A 24,234-nucleotide genomic window follows, 5' to 3' on the forward strand; every position below is an offset into this window, starting at 1 on the left:
AATATTCGCTATTGTCTTCCTGATTCTCCTCCTGGCCAAACAGAAAATGGGTCCTGAGACCCGTCACCCGATTGGCCGAGAGAAGAAGCGATTCTATTGTCCGCCGAGGAGGAGGAGAGAGGAGATGTAGGGGAAACCGTCGAAGCCGAGGCGGAGGAGCCGCAGGGTGAAGCCGCCGCTCCAGATAAAGCGATGCCTGCGTCCTAGATGGGGTAAGTGTGGGGCTGGTGACCGACTGACTGGGGGGGGTGGTGCCTGTGACCCGACTGACCAAGGGGGATGGATTGTTTGCCGCCTTCCCTACAAAAAAAAATATACCTCCAGACACCACTGGTGCTGATGGTCTTATTTCACTACGGAAATCTGTCCATAATGCTGAATTTATCTATTGTGTTCATATAATAACAGGTTTAGTTTGCATTATACCGTTTAGAATTACGGAGTAGAAAGCAGACATCGACTGGGGAAATGAACAAGGTTTTGGTGGCAAGGTGTTTACTCTAGAACTTGTAGGGTTTACAGTCGCTTAGTTGTATACTGAAATATGATGTGTATCACTTTGTGTGATTTTTCTTTGTACTCTTTTTGTTCTACAAAAAAAGTGCTACTAAGGCAAAACAGCTTGACCTTGCCGCCCAAAGCCGTTAGCTTGATGAAGAGCTTAGTAGTAACTGGAGTGACAGTTGGGAGCCAAGTGAATCATATCAAGAGTGAGCATTAGAAGCCTAAAAATGATTCATAATTAGTCGGTGATCCTCTGTGGTTCAAAATGGAGAGAAAAAATTGTAATGCAACCTTTGGGGAATGTGTGTTAATGGACAGACCCTAATATAATGTACCTAATCTACATTCTGTATTTTAAGCCAAGTTTTTGGCAGCTGTCTGCTTTAAACGTTATTGTTGTTTTTTCAACTTTCATTAAAACAACAATCGTGGAACTAAGCTAAAACATTACAGTGTAAAAGAATAGCTGGTTTTCTGGGAAATGCTGATCTCTTGTTGGTGTTGGGCCAGGGGTGCTAGTTGAGTTTTGAAGGGGTTAAATCAAAATCACAAATTGCCTAAGCACCTTATAAATGTAAATTTCATGGTTATTGCATTATGCATGCTGTTCATGTATATTTTTTCTCATCCATCAAAAATAGAACAGAACTGGAGGACAGTGACTAATCCATTGAGTGCTGAGAAGGAATTAATGTCCTCCGGGGGTAGAATAGCAACACTTACCACTTTTTTTTACGTTGGATCCTAACATTATTTGTTGTACATTTTTCTACAGTAAAAAAGTATATACTGTCCTGGCATCTGTCTGTATACTTGTGAGTGCTCTTTGAGACGATGTTTGATGTGATATTTTATTAACAGGCATGCACAGGCATCCTCAAGCACCTGACCTTCCTACCTTCTACCCCATGTCTCCTGGAGGAGTGGGCCAGATGACACCACCTCTTGGCTGGTGAGTTTATACTAACTGACTGAGATATCTGCAGATATACATCAGAAAAGTAATGACAAATTGATATGTGCAATCATTGTATATTCAGTGTAGCATGTAGACCATGTTGTTTAGAACTAAGGCCCAGTTGACACTGGTGCGACATGCACTCTGACTTTGAGAGCATATGTCACATGACATGTAAAAATGTTTCCCGTCTTAACTGGTCCAACTTTGGAATCGGTTCCTGCACTACTTTGGTCCGATTTCTGTCCGATTTTCAGCCCATAGTATTGAAAGGAAGTCGCATCCAAATCAGATCCTCATATTAATTGATGTCATTTGGATCCGACATTACAGGAAGATTACACAGGCCTTCCCTAAAGGCGCATCAAAGTCGTTCCGAAGTCGCGCTGAAGTGGCCTGGCAAGTCGCTCGACTTTCATGTTGGAGTAGTGTGAACCCGGCCTACAGCTCATTTAAAGTAATGCAATCTGTACTCATTCTTTGAGATGCACTGCAGCTGTGCTGTGCGTATATGTACACCAAAACAATCTGGTCACTATTGAAGGTAATGCATGATCACCAGTCGGCACCTGATGACAACCCGACTGGTGGCCTTTCCCCCCTCCATGAAGATCTTCTAGTCTCTTTTAGCAATCAAATGCACAATGTAGACAGCCTAATGAATGCCAAACCTGATTGCAGTCATGGGATGACAGTCTTCGAAAGCCAGTGACTAGCTTTACTTTCTTTGTGGTTACAAAGTTAGAAAAGATATGATCCTTGGTGGTATTTCAGTATATAGGCAGCAGTTTTCTCAAATGAAAAGTGTATTTTTAAGGCAAATAGCACCAATGAATTAGGTACAAACTGATTTTTGAGGTCTGAAGTCCTCTCCCTGCTGATGTCACCGAGATCAGTCCAGGCAATGCATTATCCCAACGCTGGGAGTCTGGATCCACCAGGTGTCTGGACTAATAGCCGTGTCAGCCACTCAGCGAGCTGCTGAGAGGCTGAGATGGCCGCTCCCCACCCCTCCACAGTTCAGCACTCCAGTGAGCGTGGAGGAACAGAGCAGGAGAGCTGCTGATTGACAGGCAGCTTCTCTCCGCTCGGGGAGGTGAGAGAACCGAGCCAAGGGTGGTGTTCGATTGCTGAGTTCTCAGTGTAGAGATGCTGGGGGACAGATGCAGCATTGGACCGATGCTGCATCGACCTAGGTAAGTATGAGTCTGCAGTAACCCCCGATTCACATACTTTTCTTTTAAGTACTATCTGTATTCTGTGAATCGTGTATAAGGCTATGGTCATATCTGTGCGGGTCAGGAAACCATGCATAATCGCACATGTTCCAGGTGCACAGGCAAAGCATGCTGCTCTTTTGCAGACGCGCAGGGGTACAATTAATGCTTAATGGCACCCCCATGCATTGGAAAACGCAGAGTGTTTTCGGGTGCACAGAATCGTATTGTGCTGCAGCTGCATGGAGTCAGGGACCTTTTTCCCCACGTTTCCCACAGGTACAACAGTCTATTTAAAATGGCTGCTGTGCCCGTGCAGATACACCCACACAGACCCGAACAAGTACGAACCTAAACTTAAACAAAATGGCCTTGCACTGTTATAAAACAGCATGCTCTAACCATTTCTTGTTCTGTTTATCTGATGTGGCATGAGCTTAATTATATGATTGGACAAAAGCTTTACTTGCAAGAGAAATTAAATTCAGATGTTGTTTGTCATTTTTTGAACAGAAACACTTTTGTTACAAATTATTATGAAATGAATTTATTTAATTTTGTGTAAAAAAAAGTATTGCAACTAACATGTAAATGGGGGTTGAACAGATTATGGGGACTTTTCATTGTTCTTAATTTATGTGAAGATGACTTCATCAAATATTCCCATTATCTATATGCCAAGAGAATCATGTGATTTAAACAGTTAACAATTTAGGTTTGGGTTGTCTCCCAAAACCACTGTTCTTTTTTTTGTTCAGGGAGAATTTCAATCTAAATAAAAATGTGTCTATCATTTCTAATTGCGATATTGTTTTTAGATCTTTAAATAGATTAATTGTTGAACTTCTAACAAAAAACAACTGTTTAATAAAAACAACTTGATTAAAGAATATATATCCGGATAACAATTTTTCTTTAAGGTTATAAAGTTACCAATGTGCAAATTAACTACTTCACCTACTAGGAGTGGCTGTAATTATTTCTCCCCTCATGTATATGACTAGTATGAGCACTAGAGCCCCATCCACAATGATTGTTATTTTTTACATTTTTTTTTTCTGATATTACTTTTATATTGTATGATGTGATTAGTAGCTCTTTAGTGCTTAGTTCTTTAACAGCCTTTGATTTTTTACATTTTGACATATGCAAATGATAGCCTTACTACATATTCAATATGTGCATTTTATAGATATAGGGGTTGATTTAGTATAGAGTGCAAAATCTGATGCAGCTCTGCATAGAAACCAATCAGCTTCCAGATTTTTTTTGTCAAAGCTTAATTGAACAAGCTGAAGTTAGACGCTGATTGGCTACCATGCACAACTGCACCAGAATATACACTCTCCGGTTTTAGTAAATCAACCCCATAATGTAAATACAAGGATGACATTCATTCATATTAAATACCCAGAGTCTCCTTCCATATCCTTCTATACCAGTATATACTGTGTATATATATATATATATATATATATATATATATATATATATATACACAGATAGATAGATACGATAGATAGATAGATAGATAGATAGATAGATAGATAGATAGATAGATAGATAGATAGATAGATAGATAGATCTATTGATAACTATAGATATATATAGATATCTTTAGATAACTATATATATATTAAAAAATATATATATATATATATATATATATGTATATATATATAGAAATATTAATTTATATCTATCTATCTATCTATCTATCTATCTATCTATCTATCTATATATATATATATATATATATATATATATATATATATATATATATAATTAAACTGAAGCCATGCCCAGACTATACACACTCAAGAACTGTATTTACATATTCGAAACTTCCAGTAAAAACGCTATAAAAGAAATCCCTGTTTACCTCTGTAGCTATAGACATTGTAGAGAAATTAAATTTCAATCTATACAGGTTCTCCTACACACTAGATGTCTTGTCCTTTTCTCCCCTTGTCCATTCACAGAACGCATTGTATTACCAAGCATTCTGTAACTAAACAAGAGAAGAGGAAGAGAGCAAAAGACAGGGTGGCTGCTCTGTATGAGAGTCTCTTGCTGAGGGCCAAAAGTATTTTGGTGTTCAATGAAAATTGTGTAATCGTGAATAGCAATCCAGGAGCTGACATATACCTGAGATTTAACCATTTGTAACCCAGCAGATTAAAGTCAAAGTTCTTGTTCCTTTGTGCATGGAAGTCCACTCAGTGGAAGTTCAGGAGAACAAAGTGTACAGTCCACTTTTGCAGTCCACTAAATAAGCCACACTTTCCTGTACATCAGTAGAAAATATAAGAGGAAGACAAAAATAATATAAATACAATGCCATTTACTAAAACATATTTCTAATCACTAATAGAACTAAGATCCAAGGCAAGGTAATGCTAGGCAACCAAAAAGCCCAGGTTGGTGGTATTGTGAACCTACATTGCAACCTTTCCTTGCTGCCCCTTGGTTAGGTCTGTAAATGCCGTTTATGCTCACGTCTTACACATGGATTCACAGAATTGTCTACACAGTTAATAATGTGCTCCCCCACATGACAGTGTGCTGAAACGGCATGCTGTTTATCCCTATAGTACAATAGCTGGCAATCAGGACTGGTGTCTAATCTTCTACATTGGAATAATCCCAATCTTCCATTTCATGCCCATGGCCCATTCTCTCCAATAAAAACAATTCACTAAGTGCTCGGATTGTCAGGAGAGTGGCATTATAGACGCCTGCAGCTTCTAAAGCCATTTTACTTGAAATCTGTCAATCAATAACCCTGTTTGAACTGAATTGATTGAGTCAAGTCGGGTAGGAATGAATCAATTATTCTGTCTGAACTATTCTTTTTAAATATGCTAATCCAGTTCAAAGTGTAAAGCAGCTCCAATCAAAAGGGAGCACAGTATAATGTAAGCAGTTCAAAGCCCACAAAAAACAATATTACTGATTGTGTCTGTTTGTATGGTGGTCTATAATTCTAGACGTTACAACAAACACGGTTGCTTTCAGGATATGAAAAATCACTATAGGGCTATCATTTATTCTCATACTATATGTCTTAGTATTTCCTTTTGTAGACCAAAATATGAAAAGGAATGTGTTGCTAAAACATTTAGGATCATCAAAATATAGTCACCACAGTTCTTGTTGTCAATTTGTAAGCTCCAAAGACAGCTCTGATGGACAGGTTGCTTTGAGTATCTTTAGATAATGTTGCCAATTATGTCCAATTTCACATGCTGAAATGAATTCTTTATTCATAGGTAATCATTTTCTAAAGCAAAGCAATATTTGTATTGGTACTGTATGTATCAGAACAGAGAGGGGTAAAAATAGTATAGCAAGCAATTTAAATGAAAGCATAATATACCATATAAAGTATATACACACACAATCATCATAGTGGCTTAAAGAATAATTCACCATTAGGTCTAAATTCCTGAATCAGATAAGAAAATGTTAATGTCCCTAGTTGCGTATGATAGTAACCTGTAATGATTTGTCATTTCTGCTTATGGAGAGATACAGGAAACTAGGTATAGGTACTGCATGACATATCATTCCCCTTATCCTTGGTTATGATAGGCTCGTGTTCCGCAACTGAATGTGTGTATGTGTGTGTGTTTGTGTGTGTGTGTGTGCACACCAGAGGTCTGAAAACTTCTAGTAAATATTTGTCACACAGTAAGTATCTATAATTTAAAAATCAGAAAAAAAAAAGAATCTAAAAACTATAGGAGCACAGCTAACATAACAGTTGAAATAATATTAAATAGCGGTTAAGTGCTTTCTTACCAAATGTTCTGTAGTTAAGTCAGTCTTGAGATTTTCTTACTATTTCCCCCAGACAGCATAAACAGGTCCCTAACCTCACTTTTCTAGAACTATATTACTTGGTCTAATATTTGACCCAACCCATGATTTAATAGCAGCACAGGGATAATATTATCCCTATGCTCTCTCTTTATGCAGTGTTGAATTGACTTAACTGTACAAATATATATTGAAGCACTTTTAAAAATAGTTTGAACATTTTTTTATTATTAATTTATATAATTCCATAAAATAAAGTATGGGTTTTCTATATCCATCTATAGATCTGCACAAAAAATTACCTACTGACTTACTTTAATTTTTTATTTTGCTTAGGTATTCACATCACATGGTCCCTGGTCCTCCAGGTCCCCACACAACTGGAATCCCTCATCCCGCTATTGTCAATCCTCAGGTTAAACAAGAACACCACCACCACCACAATGACAATGACCTAATGCATGTGTAAGTTGAGTCTACATCCTTATAAATCAATTATGAATTAATACCTATTGTCAAGGGGGTGTATTTTTTTTCAATTTTATTTATATACTGTGTATATATATATATATATATATATATATATATATATATATATACATGTGTGTATATATATATATATAGAGAGAGAGAGAGGGGGAGAGAGAGAGAGAAGGGGAAGAGAGAGTGAACAAAAGAAAGAGAGAGAGAGAGAGAGGGAGAGAGAAAAAGAGAGAGCAGCTTAATGTAACCAATGAAATGTGTTAAGGATTTGACAGAGCTTGCTTTGCATGCTCTATATAGATTGTATAGATTGTATATATGCATGGGGGCAGACTCATTGAAAACAATGCACTTCCTGTGTGGTAGAAATCTTATTTTCAAAAAGGGTAGCAGAGTGATTGCAAACTGAGTTTTGCAAACTGATAGTCCGAAATCACAAAATGTAAGGGATAAATTCACTTAAAAAAAATGCACATTTGTTTGCAGTTTATTTTTTTTCCTAGGAGCTGCAGACACTAAGTAAAGCTGTCTGCCAATACCTCCCCTATGGGCAGACAGGTACAATTTTTATATGTCTTCATTACTCCAGAAGTGGGACCTACTTACATAATTATTTTCTCCTTGAATCTCCTAGAATCTTATTCTGAATGGCCCATATTATAAAATGTAACATCTATCAAGGAGTGTGTGACCCCATTCCTAACTACCAAAACAGACCCATAACTCAAGAGCAGGTGTATGAACAGTAGAAATTGTTCGATAGTTCAACTCTCCCACATTTACCAGAAATAAAACATCACTTTTAAATGGACTCACTACTTAAAGTATAACTAAAGGCAAAACCTTTTTTTTGTTTGTTTGGATAGAGTGGAGAGGGATTAGAACCCCTGTCCATTTTTATTATTGTCTGTATCCCTGTTAAGAATAATCACCCTCTCTAACTGCCCTGTTTGCCATTATCATTGAAAGTGAAAGTAAAAGAAAGTCCCCAGAAAAGTAATAGAAGGGAAATCTTCCAATGGGGACACTAGTTCTAGTGACCTGGGGGTCCCCACAGAATGTGTACAGAACCCAAAAGATATGGCATTTCCTGCTTGTGTGATTGGCTTACTGGTTTTCTCAGAAGTTTGCACTAAGATACAGATTTTCCTTTATCAGAGCTTTGCAGGTGCAGCAGCTGATTGATAATTATGAAACCACTCCCATTAGACTCACTCAGTAAATGGGCACATACAAACACACAGGGATTTCTTCATAATAACAAAAGGGAGGAATCTGCAACAAAGTTTGTCAAAATCCTTGTAATGTACATAGATCACCCAGAGGGGAATGTTTATTCTCAACAAATGTGGAGTTACTCTTTAAGTGGTTAGCACACCTGCCTTTATGCTCAGGACATTGGGTTTAAATCCAGCCAAGGATGCTCTTTGTTTTGTTTGTGTGGGGTTTCTGCCAAAGACATACTGGTAGGTTAGTGAACAGGCTATCTCCAAAACTGCCACTACAGTGTGTTGGGGATAGTAAAGCTGGCCATACACTAGTAGAGTTTTGTTCAAGAATTGTTGTCTTAAGAATGTTTATTTGATTCTCTAACCATTAATGGGGTCCCATTTGTTGGAAGAGCAACAGCAAGTAGCTTTTTTTTTTACTGTGAACTATATAGATGCATTATACCTGTTTATACCAGTAGGTGGTGATGCAGTGTAATAGTGTGTATTCTACGGTAATGTAATCAGAGGAAGTACCTTCCTTATTGTGTTATATGCACTTGTTTGTGTTCAGTTCCTGTTCCCTTGCTGTAAAGAGATGCATTGCAATCCTGAAAGTAAAGCTGTTTCATGCAAACAACAAGCTTGCAGCGCATTATTTTAATACTCTTAAAACAACATTTTGATAGTAGTGACGAGAAAATTCAAAGCAGCAGAATGGAAAGTTTTTTCTAAAACAAACACATTTCTAACAGTGTATGTGGTTTTAGTTCAGGAAATAACATTCATTCCGAAATCAAATATTAAAAGCAAACTAAATTTTTAGGTGGTTTTGAACAACATTTGTAAAATAATTGAATGTATCAAATGTATGTATCAACCATCATTTATCAACTGAATTAAATGTATCAAATGTATGTACTTTCAAATGACAGTAGTCAAATCATCGAATGTATTGAGTGTATGTATGCTGTAAAGTTCTATTCTGTCTGCGACACCTACATAATAACTGCAGGTAGATAAACGTGGGAAGTGTACAAAAATACCAGCTAAATTATTCTCATTTTAAGATATTATTTTAATAAACTACTACAGTGATTTAAATACATTGTGCTTCAAATTTCTAAAACTACACAACCATACTTTAACCATTTTTGCACATTGTTCAACCTAGTTTGTCCCTTTCCATCATTTAGGAAATCTCATCATGAACAGAGAAAAGAGCAGGAGCCAAAAAGACCTCATATAAAGAAGCCGCTGAATGCTTTCATGTTGTATATGAAAGAGATGAGAGCGAATGTCGTAGCAGAGTGTACGCTTAAAGAAAGTGCCGCCATCAATCAGATTCTCGGCAGAAGGGTGAGCTTTGGGGCTTTCTGTTTATCTTTGCTAACCCGGCGTCTGCTTTACAAAACAGTGCCGACTGTCCTTCTGACGCTGCCTTATTCACAGATGACTGTGCTGTTGCTTGGCAACCTGTAAATACAAAGTAAATGAGGAAGTGAACGTCCAGCTTTTCATTTTGGTTACCTGTCCCAGGCGATTCATTTATAATGTACCAAGAACCAATTTGCTCCAGAAAAGCCCTTTGTGCATTTTTAACCAGGCTAGTTTGTTCCCTCTGTATTAATTTTAATGTATTTCAATAGGATAATGTTTTTTTTTTTTACTTCTATGTAATTTCTTTGTGCTGCAGTACGTTGTGATACGTTCCATTGCGTTGAAATGTTCATAGATGCAACATGTTCTATTTTTCTTTAGTTCGCACCAACCCAGTTGTGCAGTGCTTTATTATACGTAATACGTAGGTATTAATGACCCCATATCTGCAGATAAATTTGTGGTTTGCCGCGCAGTTCTTCTTATGGGGTAAATTCACGTATTATGTAATAAAAAACAGGGTTTTAAAACAGGGAAATCAATGCACTGCAATTTTTTTGATGCTCCTGAATCCATGCCTTCAGATTTGTGCAACCTCCAGAAAGATATACATTTTCCCCATTCTTAAATTATGTGATTCTCTAAAGAGCTACATATTTGGGAGAATCATAATGTGCTTGCCAATTCTCCACGGATTACACTTCAAAATTGCCACTGTTAAAATAAAAGAGTATACAGTGGGGTTGATTCACTAATACTGAGCGCAAGATCTGGTGCAGCTCTGCATAGAAACCAATCAGCTTCCAGGTTTTTTTTTTTCAAAGCTTATTTGAACAAGCTAAAGTTAAAAGCTGATTGGCTACCATGCACAGCTGCATTATATTTTGAACTCTCCAGTTTTAATAAATCAACCCCATTGCATAAGATCCAGTTATAAAACATAGAATGTAGCAGCACATCTAGTACCATTTTCAATATATAGGAAAAAAAATGCTAGAATGCTATTTAACAGACTTATGAACTAAATTTTGCAAGTGACTTGAAAAACAAAATAAAGGTTGCACCAATATTAATACTCCATCACCCAAAAATAGTTTGGTATCATGTATTTTCTTAGCAAGCATGTCTATTGGGAAAAAAATATATACCAAGTGGTTCATTTACTAACAGAAAGTAAAATTTTCACTTTGGAAAAGCTTAGTGTACAATGTGAAGCTGTGTTCACTATAATCCTCCAGTCCAGAAAGTAAAAATCAATTTTGATAATTTTTCTTCCAAATAACCGTGTATCAGAGTTAACATATCAGATCAATATCGCACAAATCAGAAAACAAAACATATTTTATGCATAAATCGATTTATATGCGAAAAAAGTCCCAATGCATCTTACTTAATATAAATATATGTGCTATTTCAAATGTGTCCACTCTTCCACTCCTCTATATTGAGCGCTACATCAACACCAATTGTGCTCTCACCTGGTATATATGACCCACAAGGAGGTGGAGGAGTGGAAGAGTGTACAGGTTTGAAATAGCACATAAAGTTATATAAAGCAAAAAGCTTAGAGACTGATGCGTTTGGGACTTTTTCACATATAATTTGCTTTATGTACGATATATTTTTTGTTTATGATTGGTGTGATATTCATCTAATATTATTTTGATATATATTTGGTTGCCCCATTTACGCTAAACACTGTGGAAAGAGGAATCTTCCCTGATGGATGTGTGAGTAATGATTGAATGCAGTTGCTATTCGGCTGACAAATTTTCACCTGGATGCTTCCATTTTTTTCATTTGAAATTTTTAAAGCCAACAGACAACAGGGCCACCCACTACTTACATTTCAGTCAATTCAGGGGAAATAATGTAAAATTCACGCCATGCAAGACCAACTTAAGTGAACATTCAGTTTATAAAGTCATTTTGCTAAGTGAATAATCCTACTTCCTTTAGTAAATCAACCCCAACACATGTGTAAGTATTCAAAATACTACCCAACTAAAAACACTTAAACACACATACAGCTCTCTTGAAATCACTAATTTGTAAATAACTTATTTAAAGCTTGCACAGTCAGAGCTTTCTCTGTGGTGTTTATTGTTGCAGGCATGTGTGTTTTTTAACTCTAGGCATTTATTTTAGGATGTGTTTTAGGTATTTGTGTTACATGTAAATTAGTAGTGGTATTAATAACTTAGTTAGTTAGCTCAGTAGCTAGGTGATGCTATGTCCTGCCTGAGGAGGTCTCTTTATTATGGTTATGTGTGCCAGTGGCTGTAATAATCCCGAGTTAACTAAGTGATGTAAAATCAATGAATCACTGCATTTCAGCATTATTTCCTGTGACTCACAGACTTCCAGGAAAAGTTATGATGACGCTACGTGTCATGTTAAGACAACCAAAAAACATGGTCAAACTGGCACTTAATCTTAAATGTTGAGATGTCCAGCATTGAGGCTTAAACACTGAGGCAAGGAGTGCTTACCTAAGAGCACACTGGAACCATTAAGCATTGAATTTGCCTTTATGGTCAAATAAAAGTAAAAAAAAGACAGAATACTATTATACACATTTTACAGTTCAGCATCCTAATTTTCCATATGATGGGAAGGCGTTGTAAAGTCTGACATGAATTAATAAAATTCTCTAATGGTCTAGTTTCTAAGGAAATTTCTACCCTTTAAGTATCTTTTCAGTACTTTATATTTGTTAGCACAGTTTTTTCCTTAAAGCAAACGTATGCCTACATGTACATTAAAGTATTAGCAAGCTGTAAAAAGAACTTTCTAACGAGAATTAATTCATCAATGTAGTTAAAAGCATTGTGGGGAAATTCATCTTCAAAGGTCACAACAGAGGCACTAAAATCACAGCTGTTTTTGCACTTTATTTTATAAGGATAGCAGAAACTTGTCAGCCTGTCACCCTTTTCATTTGATTGAACACTGGGCACTTATAAATTGTTGGAAACTGACTGAAACCAAACTTTGTAATCTCTGTTGATGATATTTGAGGAGGAATTACAGTACATACATAGGCATGTTTTTGCTTGTTTTAAGCACTTTACTGCTTGTTAAGAATATGTTCTGCATTTTAACACACAGTGGGGTTTATTTACTAAAGGCAAATCCACTTGAGGGGAACATGCAAGGACTATAAAAAACAGCATTTTTGCTTGCACATGATTGGAAGATAAAATCAGCAGAGCTTCACCTCATTTCAGATCTTCCGCTCAAACCTACAACGACTGCACTTCCAAGTGCAGTTGCAGTAAACTTGTAGTGCACAGTAGATTTGCCTTAGTAAATCGACCACATTTTGTCTTAAGGTGACAGTTGCCAAAAGTATCCAGATATCACAAAGCTCTTGGTTCTCCGGAAGTTGAGCGACAATTACCTAAGGGAGTAAAAATCAAGAATTGAGTAGCTCTGTCAATATCACTGTAGTAAACATTCATTAGAAGCTTCTGGAGCTTTACCTCCATTTGGTTTCCATGTTACTGTACTGTTAAAGTGACTTTTTAAAAAAAATGTGTCAGAATTCTTTGTATAAATGAGAGAACCTTGTAGTTTCCATACTGCTTTACGGAAGCTTGGAAGGAATGTTTACAGCAATCCCTAGAGTATATTGGAAGGCAACACTGAACTGTGAGGAACGCTGGTAGAGTAGGTCCTCTTAGTTGTCTGATGTTTCTCTGAACTAACAGTGACCTGTAACAAAAAAGTTTTGAGGGCTTCAGAGTTAGTACTAATGCACGGCATGAAGTCTGTGCTGAGCCATCAATATATTCCACATTTACATGTTTTATCCCCCTTTTGCTCTGCATGACTGGGAAGAACATTTCCTCTGGTTTTATCCAAAGGAAGTACAAATGAGCTTTTCAGCTATGTGCATATTTTTAGACATCACACAAACCACACTAAAAATATAGGGCCAGATTCACGTAGAACTCCAACGGCGTAACGTATCTCATTTACGTTACACCGCCGCAAGTTTTCAGCGCAAGTGCTTGATTCACAAAGCACTTGCCTGTAAACTTGCGGCGGCGTAACGTAAATCCGTCCGGCGCAAGCCCGCCTAATTCAAATGAAGCGTGTATCATTTAAATTAGGCACGTTCCCGCGCCGAACGTACTGCGCATGCTCCGTTTTGTAATTTCCCGCCGTGCTTTGCGCAAAATGACGTCGCACCGACGTAATTTTTTGAACGGCGACATGCGTTACGTCCTTTCCTATTCCCATACAATTTACGCAAAAAAAATAAAATTCAAAATTCGACGCGGGAACGACGGCCATACTTTAACATGGCTGGTTTTCCTTGGCAAAAAAGCTCTGCCGCCAAGTTTCTTGATGGATTCTGTCGAGGAAAACGGTCGTGTGTACGAGGCCTCAGTGTGTACAAGGCTTTAAATTGAGGGAAAGATCCAAAATGTTGAGTTTTTAACAGAACAAGAATAGAGGAGATATCTTCCAATGGGAACTAGTTCTGGTAACAGTCTAAATATGGCTTTTCCTTACTTTGAGGATTTTTCCTTTCACTTTCCCTTGTGTTTACAGAATACGAAGTGAAGGGAAATCTCCCAAATGGGGAAAATATGAACCAAAGTAAATATGAAAAACCTGGCAAGGGTTTCAAAATGTTTTAAATTGAGATATACTTGATATACTAGTTGTTGGTTATCTGCACCCTGAAGAGCACTGTAAAATGATTTTCATCAAGTAAGATAATGCCTTGCATAAATGAATACTTTTAGATGAGCCATTTCCTACTGGAGAAAATTATTTTTGTGATGTAGACAGATGGGACTTTTGGTGATGATGATCTTCAAAGCATAGAAGGCAAGAGTGCTCACTTATGCTAATAAATAAAAAGTTGATAAAACTCTGCTCACCAGGGAATGAAATAATAATATAAGCTCTTTACTACATTTTAATAGTGTAGAAAACACTCATTAATTTCAGTCATTTCTCAGGTTGTCAGGCACGCTTAGCATGAAGTATGTTGTTATAGCAGATCAATAGTCAGGCAGATCCGCTCCAGATGTTAAGGAAGTGCTAATACCGTTATTAAACATCAGTATGTAATTAAAAGTGGTTGAAGCACTTCAAGAACTAATTAGGTGTCTTTTGCAGAGTAGGGATAAGGCACTAATGACTAGGCGCCACTAGAGATCATGTAGACCCGGGGCTCTTCCATATGAACTGGGTTATTCTGGTGGCTGCAGACTAAAACAAGCACTTATACCACCAGACACACAATGTATGTGACATTTTAACTTGCTTTAATTACGCAAAAAATTCATTTCTTGTTAATGCCATTTCCTTTAATATTGATTTCTCTCTTCTGTATATCAGTTGCTTATATATTAACATTTCCAAAATGCATGTTGTCTGGGATAAGCATTTCTATTTACCCTTTTCAAGGATCTAATCTCCATGCCTAAGGCAATCAGGCCTTCCTCTCTTAAAACATGTACAGCCAACATAGTATTTTCCATGGCAACGTAACGCCTATTCACTTCCTGGACATATATGTCACACTGGCGGCTGGAAAGCCAACCAGAAAAATGGATTATGGTGACCCCATTTAAAGGATTTACGAATGGTGTACTGGTTAAAGAAAAAGCAGTATGTTAATGTAGCAATCCATGTATGCAGGTCAATACATTTCAATTACGCTACAGATTTTATCAAGCACACTATTTTTCTTCTTTTTTTTATTTTTTTATCCTGTTTAGTGGGCTTTGGAATAATACAATGTCTTTATATACGTTTTTTGTCTAGTGTTATGATGGTATTAAAACACAACATAATTTTACATTTGGGTTGATTTACTAAGGTCAAATAGGCTGATCACTCTGCAGGGGATTTTTTGCTTTGCACAGGAAATCTTCTTTAGTTTAATAAATGTGGTGAAAATTCATTCTGCAAAGAATACCCAATCACGTGCAAGGAAAATAAGAAGAGACAAAAACAGTATTTTTGCTTGCATGCGATTGGCTGATGGAAGTCAGCAGAGCTTTACCCTATTCCCCTAAGTTAAAGGAACCTTCCCTTGTAAAGTGTACAGCTTATTTACCTTCAGTAAATCACTCCCATATACTGTATCAAACAAATGAATTAAAAACTAGCACTTTTATTATAATACTACATCTTGTTTAAACTGAACTTGATGTAAATGCATACATAATCACCATTTGGTCCAGTTATATATTCAAAAATCACTGCATACATTTTACCTATATATTACATTTCAATAATCAATCCCTTCTACACCAGAAATAATGATAAGGTATACCTGTACTGAGAGTAATATGTTGGTTGTCATTGACCTCTATTGTAGGGACTGTAAAGCCTCATACACACGACCGAGAAACTCGACGGGCGAAACACATTGTTTTGCTTGTCGAGTTCCTTGTTAGGCTGTCGAGGATCTCAGCGAGCCAAATTTCTCCATTGCCGTCGAGGAAAAAGAAGACATGCTCTCTTTTTGGCTCAACGAGATCCTCAACAGTTTCCTCGTCGAAAAGTGTACACACGACCGGTTTCCTCGGCAAAAAAAAAACCCAGCAAGTTTCTTGCTGGTTTTTGCCGAGAAACTCGGTCGTGTGTACGAGGCCTTAATTGCTTGGCTTGACTGTTTATCCTGGGAATTCAATACTTTTTGACGCATAGACCTGGAACTAGCATAAAGATCAGATATTTTCTTTGACTTCACTCTATGTATACGTATTCTTGGTTTGTAGCTGGAAGGGTATTAAATCTTGGCAGTCAGTCTTCTCTTCAAGTATTTTTAGAAGGTGGTCAGCAATGGCAGCCTACATATTTCTTTCACTACTGGTTCACTTCAAGTGTGGGAATAGTAGCAGGAGTCAAGCATTGAACACGGCACCAAACAGGGAATCTTTAGATAGACTTATATCAGGGCAGAGCACAGAGAGGAATACAGAGGTTTGGTAATATCCATTCATAGCCCACATGATGGGGGTCGTTATATAAGAAGCCCCAAGGTGGCAGGATTTGTATAGGAGTATTACCTCCCTTCATTTATGTATGTATTTCTGTAGCCATTCAATGGCTGTTAAAGGGACCAGTGTTCATGAATCACTCATGAACACTATCAGTAGTTACATTGTTATTATAAAGAATGTATTAAAGGGATTGATTTACTAAAACTGGAGAAGTGCAGCTGTGCATGGTAGCCAATCAGCTTTTAACTTCAGCTTGTTAATTAACAAAAAAAAAAAAACGTAAAGCTGATTGGTTTCTTGGTTTGCAGCACCAGATTATGCACTTTCCATTTCATATGCATTCATTCATAAGCTCAGTTTAATATTTTATGTTCTTTTTGCAGTGGCATGCTTTATCCCGTGAAGAACAGGCCAAATATTATGAGCTAGCCCGCAAAGAAAGGCAGCTACACATGCAGCTCTATCCAGGCTGGTCTGCAAGAGACAACTATGTAAGTATATACCATCTTCCCCTCTAAATGGGTGCCTGAGGCCCCAGCCGTATTGCTAGCTAGTCATTGTATAGAATAGTAAATATCCATTTCAAAATGATCATCAATCCATCCAAGTCATAGGTCTAGCCTGGCCTGGGGCTGGGTTTGTTTCCAAGAGAGCAATACGATCATTGTTCTCTTAGAAACAAACTCAGACCCAGACCAGGAATATAAATCAGGCAGGGAAGTTATGTCACACCATTACATGCTTGTGCAATGTAAATATAACTAGAGGTTGTAGAATGTTTAACCATGCTAAGTTCTTGTATTAGGGTTGTGCTAGTTATTCTGTGCATAGGAAGTCACCGGTAGCCCTTTATAATCAGAATCCACTGAAATTAATAGATGGATAAGAAAAGCCAGTAGTATGTTCATTCTGCTCATCCTAAATCTGGTATTACCTATTCATATTTATGATCTAATTGTTAAAACAGGCTTATACATTTGTGGCAGCTTTATTAAATTGTTTAAGATTACATGTTTTTAAACTGATGCTTTTTACCACTTCATTATTATTTTCTTTAAATCGGTGGTCATCAACCCTGTCCTCATGGCCCACTAACAAGCCAGGTTTTATGCATTACCTTGGGGAGATGCAGACTAGAATACTGCAATCACCGAGCAGCAAATATCACCTGTGATCTATTTCAGTTATCTTGCAAACCTGGCCTGTTAGTGGGCCCTGAGCACAGGGTTGATGACCACTGCTTTAAATGATATAATCTAATATTATTGATCTAATGAATGTGGCAATTCTAAAAGAAGAAAAGCGCTAACTTCTCTCTTTGGGACTGTCCTTCTCTAATTGAATCTCTGTATGGAGTCACAGGACTAATTGTTTGTAATGTGGATTTAAATGTATCGGTTCTATAAAGAGCTATACATTTTTTAAGGCAATTAAAGCAACCCTGTCATGAGAGACATATGGAACGGTCATTGCTAACCTCTGAAAATTCTAGTAGTGGTTGCTATGCTGACCCACTAGCTTCAATACTTTCTAAATCCCTGGCACGGACTATGTATGTGGATCTGCTGTTAAAAGTCCTTTTTTTACATACCGATTCTAGATTAGTGACTTAACGACTGAAGCAAAGGGTCAGCATGGCAGCCTAGTCATGAGTATTTTCAGAAACAGAGGTCAGCAGTGGCAGCCTCCATATTTCATTTTAAAAGGCTATCTGTAATGTTTGTAAAGTAAACATGTGAAAAGTAACCTAGAGCTCCACCAGCTGGCTGGAAATCATGAAAATGTAAAAGTCATATAAAATATTTTATCTTTAACTGACTAAAACATTTTTTTTTATTATTGAATAGATATAGTTAAAATTATATTGTTTTGTCTGAACTTAATAAATACAATTGTTTGGGTGAATAGCCTTTCTTTAAAAACTGGGCCCTAGGCTGCCCATCAGTACTGGTCACATGGCCAAAAACCCAGGCATTTGTATTATCCTGACAAAGTTATTATTTTGCCTTTCTATTACTCTCTAGTTATTCATTGCTGCAAGGCTGATAACACTTAGCGCAGGTCTACTTTGAGAGATGAGCAACCTATATTTAAGAAGGGTTGGGTGGCCTATTTTGGGGATATGCTTTAGCTATATCCAATTCTTTTAGCCCCAGAGTATGAGCTGATTAACAACTGACAGCATTTACAAGGTCTTTATACTTTGCTAGTAGGGGATACATTCGGGACTGTGCATTTTTTCACAGTTCATAGTCAAGCTAATCTCAAGTCATATTGTGATCTGATATGATCCCCATGCACTTTCTATCAAGTCACATTGTGGAACCAAATGAATGCTAACAGCTTGACTATTTACAAATCTGTCAATCATAGTTATTCCGTCTAAAATGGAGCAGTCTTCCATAAGAAAATATTGACTGACAACCCGGGTTTCAATGATCTACCACCAGCTGAGCTGTTTCATTTATACTTTTTTATTAGAAAATGGTAATGGTGTCATTTGTTCATATTGCCGTCAATTTTCAGTTAAATGAATTTAGAGCTGGTTAAATATAAATATATATAATATAATATATATAAAAAATATATATTCCTTTATTGCAAAATGCATAGTCCAATTTATTTGCTTGTGCATCTGTTCCCATAGAGCATGCAGTATTATTCAGAACAAAAAAAAAGCATGTCAAATATATATTTACCTTTTAATGCATGAGTATTAAATAAAAAATAGAGTGGCCATGCACATTTAGATCAATAATTGATTACAATTAGAGATGACAGATCTGCCTGTCAAAGTGAAATCATCACATCAATAGGGTTAGATTCCCACCTTTCTGTGCACATTTTGATGCGTTTTTTTTTCTCCATGCGTTATCAGCAATTACAATTTTCTATATATTAACGACTATTTTTGCTAGCAGCTTTTTGCATGCCCATCAAAATTCCTTGTGAAAAACTGCCTTGAGTTTTCACTGTAGCGTGAAAAAAAACAAACATTAAAACTTTATGGTCATTAAAAAAAGGTGAAAAGTAATAGGGGGGCGGGGCGACAATAAAGAAGTAAAGGCGAGGGCGGAAGAAGTAACTAATATCATGGTTTTGAGTTCCTGTAGACCAGGGTTTGTAGCAGCTGTGGAACTGGGCTAGCCTCCAAACTATTTATTACTCTGCCAATAAGACAGAAGCCACCAATCTAGTGTTAACCTATGTTGTGTTGTTTGTCATTTAGCAACAAGTTGCAGCGTAAACATTTTCATGTATATTTTAGCGCCATGCAGCCTCTATCCCAGGAAAGTTTGAAGCCCATGTGGATGTGGAGTCTTTGTTTAGTCAAGTAGGTTTATCTTTTCTCTTGGGATATACCTTGGCTGACAGAAGTAACATCATTGGCAATGCTGACCCTTGTTGGCTGTCGTCCATCACATCTCTGTGATCCCCTTCAGTACAACTGCAGCTTTTCAGTACGGCTGGGATTAATGCTGGCTGCAAACCAGGCAGCAGAATGTGCACTTCTGTACACATCTCATCTTAATAAGTGGACATTTGTACCAATGACGTTCCAGCTGGTTAAACATGGACAACAGAACATGTTCATGCTGTGGCTGCTGACATTAAATGTTTTTTGGGGGTAATTATCATTTTAGATTAAATATTCAGGTGGAAACAAGAAAGATTATTTCATTCTGGAGCAATTCGCTGTCATCTGAAAAAATATTTATATAGAGATACTGACTGAGCCTGTGTTGTCCCAAAATGATTGTCCAGACTAAAACCGATTATTTACCCTGGAAACATTTGAAGCTTTGTTTCTATGTGAAATGGGATTATTAAAACACAGATAAATGCCTTATGGAATAATATTTGTAAGCAGTCTAGTTTACAGGAATATGTGTTATCCATTACAGGCATTTATATAGTGCAGACAAATTACACAGCGCTGTACATGCTATACACATCAGCCCCTGCCTTTAAAGAGTTTATAATCTAAGGTCCCCAGCACACGTGCATACATACACATCCTAGTGCTAATTTTAGACAGGAGCCAATTAACCTACCAGCATGTCTTTGGAGTGTAGGAGGAAACCTACTCAAGCATAGGGAGAACATGCAAATTCCATGCAGGAAAAGTTCAGGCTGGGATTCAGTCCAAGGACCTCCTTAGTACTGCAAATCAGAAGTGCTAGATATGTTGTACTTAAGCTGGGACAAACACACACTCAGGTTTTTTTCATTCAACCCAGTGGGCTGAAAAAAAAAGACTCAAGCCTCATACACACGACCGAGGAACTCGACGGGCGAAACACATCGTTTTCCTCGTCGAGTTCCTTGTTAGGCTGTCGAGGAACTCGACAAGGCAAGTTTCTCCATTACTGTCAAGGAAAAAGAAGACATGCTCTCTTTTTGGCTCGACGGGATCCTCGACAGTTTCCTCGTCGAAAAATGTACACACGACCGGTCTCCTCGGCAAAAAATAATCCCAGCAAGTTTCTTGCTGGTTTTTGCCGAGAAACTTGGTCGTGTGTACGAGGCCTGACAGATCGTCGTATCATCACAAGTGATGTTGGTGCGGCATCCTCCTCTGCTGTGCTATTGTATTCTGAAAGGAGGACCGCCCTCCTACCAGAACACATTGATCAGTGCTCACAGCCATTGGCTGCGAGTGCTGATCAGGTACTGGTTGGATGCTGGTTTTCCAGCAAAACCATTTGACAGAAGCCAGTTGTGAAACTGACATCTGTTGGATAGGTAGCTGTACACACTGTTCAAATGATAGCCAGTTCCTGCTGAAACAGCTAATATTTGGATTGTGTGTACCCAGTTTAAGTCTCCATGCTGCTCCTGTTTTTTTCCAAAGTGGGGTTTATTTACTAAAGGTAACTCCACTGTGCACTATAAGTGCACTGCAAGTGCACTTGGAAGTGCAGTCACTGTAGATTTGAAGGGAACATGTAAGGAAAATAAAAAACAGCATTTTTGCTTGCACATGATTGGATGATAAAATCAGCAGAGCTTCCCCTCATTTCAGATCTTCCCCTCAGATCTACAGTGACTGTACTTCAATGTGCACTTGTAGTGCACAGAGGATCTACCTTATTATCTTCATAGAGTACAGGCCAGTTCAAGATATCTGCAGGTGACAAATCAGTGCTGGCTTGAAAATAAAGAGGCCACTGGAAGCCATTTTTGAACAAGGCTTCCTTGATGTGCCTTAGGTTATATTCATGTGTTGTGCGCTCCCACTGTCATGTACCCAGCTGAGTTAGAAAGAGTCTACTGAGCCAAAAGGTGTTGGGTGTGCAAAGTTTCATATTGCTCCAACCAGAGCGTCACATACGCTGGCCATACATTATACAATTTTCTTGTTCAATTTCCTTTAGATTTACCTTCAACAATATAGTGCAAGGGCCTGACTTATTGCACACAAATTGAAAGTGTTTAGGTCTTACCTCCCTTATATTATATGGTTTTGGTAAATCTAAAGGAAAATTGCACAAGAAAATTGTATAATGTATGGCCAGCCTTGTTGAAGCTGCACCTGTCACTTAATAGCAAATGTAAGCATATCCATCATACAATATTGTGTAGTAATATAGTGTAGCAGAGAGTTTTTCATGCTCCATTTTCCATTTGTATTGAGTCAATTTCTAGTACTATACAAACCAGCAGCCATAGCGCTTATTGAACGCCATGAAATGTGTACAGTGCTAAACACTGAGGGGAATATATCAAAACTGAAATAGCCAGAATCTGTAGCTGATGTACATGGCAACCAACCAGCTTCTGTGTTTTTTTTTAAAGCTTCACCGAATAAGAAGAAGATAGCAGCTGACTGGTTGCCATGCATAGCTACTTCAGATTCGGCCTACTTTGATAAATCCCCCCCAACATGTTTTTTAAAGTAGGATTCCAGCCTAACACTAACTAGTTTTAAAAATGTTTCCCCCTGCTACCTGTGCCGCCTACCCTGTGTAAAAAAAGATGAGTATACTTACATATTTTTAGTCCACTCTGGTCTGCTCAGGTGATCCACTGTGTGAGTCAGTGGTAGCTGCAGGGGGAGGAGGTAGCACTCGACAATGGCTGGGAATTTCTGAAACTATGACATCACTCATAGACTTCTATGGCCCAGCTGCTGTCGGCGCTCCCTCCTCTCCCCTGCAGCAGCTGCTGACTGACACAGAGGAGCCAGATTAAATGACCGCATGGGAGCAGACTAAAATAGGTAAGCAAACACATCTTTTTTACACAGGTTAGGCAGGATAGGTAGTAGGAGGGGAAGAGAACATTGGAAAGAATAATTGGTATTAGGCTGGAATTCTACTTTAATGCTATTTCTCTGCTAGGAAGTCACCCTTTATTTGTGCTGGTGACCATTGTCACTGGGAGACAAAACAATGGGAAATCCAACATTGTGAGGTGCCACAGGGAACTCTTCCAGTGGGGACGGCAGTCACAGGGGGTATTCTCCCTTGTTTGCAAGAGATTTCTACTAACTTCCTGATCTGATAGGAGGTAAAGGGAAATCTCCACATTGGGACTCAAACAGCAACAAAATATTTGGCATGAGTTTTAATCATTTCCTACTCTATACAAAATTATTTAAAAAAAAAAGTCTAGGCTTTAGATATACTTTAATGCTGAATGCTCTGTAGTGCCCTGCATGCATCCTACTGGATTTTTTAAGTCATGCAAGTATATCAATGTCTATCTACCCTCTGTTGAACAACACTTGGGGCAAATAAAAGAAACATTTTCCATGCACACAATTAGGTCCCAGAAACTACTACCTATGTGACCCCTACATGTTGTAGATCTGATCTTTAGCTTATTATATATTATTATTTGTATTTCTTTTTTAACTGGGATAAATGGCATGTGCATGTGTATGTTGGGTACATGCATGCTGAGAACTCTATATTTACTATTGCAGGGTAAAAAAAAGAAAAGGAAGAGAGAAAAGCTCCAGGAATCCACATCAGGTTGGTTGACACGCTTTTCTGTTTTCTAGCCGCAGCAGCGAATTCTGTAGATCTTTCTGAGTTATCTTTTCTCTGCCCTTCTTTTCTATGTACTATAGTAAGTGCAGCTGTGGCCATGCCATACGTAAGCTTGCATTGATCTTAAACATCATCAAACAATGTTAAGAAAAATGTTCTTCCTTGATGTATGTGCGGCCAAGTTGTTATACCAGAATCTTGCCAGATGTATAATAAGTGAGGTAGTTGTGGTTTGTCACTTATTCTACAGGTGTGTGAAGTGTATGTAACCAGTACCGTCAACAACAGGTTTTCCGTTGAAACTTGAGGTTATTGTACTCACTGTTCCTCACCTGTGCAGCAAAATACCACAATAGTGTGGGCAGCGTGTTTATTGGTTTTAATATATCACTAAGTAATAATTGAACCTGTGCATGCCTCCTTTTCAATGTATTTGTGCAAAGCGCAATGTTGTGCTGTAGCCGCTAGAAACCAAATAGAAATCTTTTATTTGCTGGTTGAAGTCGATAACTGCATACTATTGCTCTCTTCATCATGGTTTTATTATACAAATATGACTGAAGCCTCGTACACACGACGAGTTTCTCGGCAAAAACCAGCAAGAAACTTGCTGGGAGATATTTTTTTGCCAAGGAAACCGGTCGTGTGTACATTTTCGTCGAGGAAACTGTCGAGAAACTCAACGAA

General features: G+C 37.8%; 1 protein-coding gene across 15 annotated transcripts in view; it reads left to right on the plus strand.

The window, feature by feature from the left end:
* Positions 1–24,234, plus strand: part of LEF1 (lymphoid enhancer binding factor 1) — a 156,962-nt gene that overhangs the window by 98,743 nt on the left and 33,985 nt on the right. For 9 of the 15 annotated variants that reach the window (XM_040329500.1, XM_040329561.1, XM_040329570.1 and 6 more), the window contains 6 exons: positions 1,366–1,456; positions 6,838–6,966; positions 9,389–9,551; positions 16,933–17,040; positions 19,818–19,883; positions 23,481–23,529. In XM_040329500.1, coding sequence (XP_040185434.1) covers positions 1,366–1,456; positions 6,838–6,966; positions 9,389–9,551; positions 16,933–17,040; positions 19,818–19,883; positions 23,481–23,529 — 606 coding nt within the window. The remainder of the gene's footprint in view (positions 1–1,365; positions 1,457–6,837; positions 6,967–9,388; positions 9,552–16,932; positions 17,041–19,817; positions 19,884–23,480; positions 23,530–24,234) is intronic. The other 6 variants (XM_040329544.1, XM_040329552.1, XM_040329596.1 and 3 more) reach the window with 1 other exon arrangement.

This window comes from Rana temporaria, chromosome 1, assembly GCF_905171775.1.
Source record: "Rana temporaria chromosome 1, aRanTem1.1, whole genome shotgun sequence".
Lineage (NCBI taxonomy): Eukaryota > Metazoa > Chordata > Amphibia > Anura > Ranidae > Rana > Rana temporaria.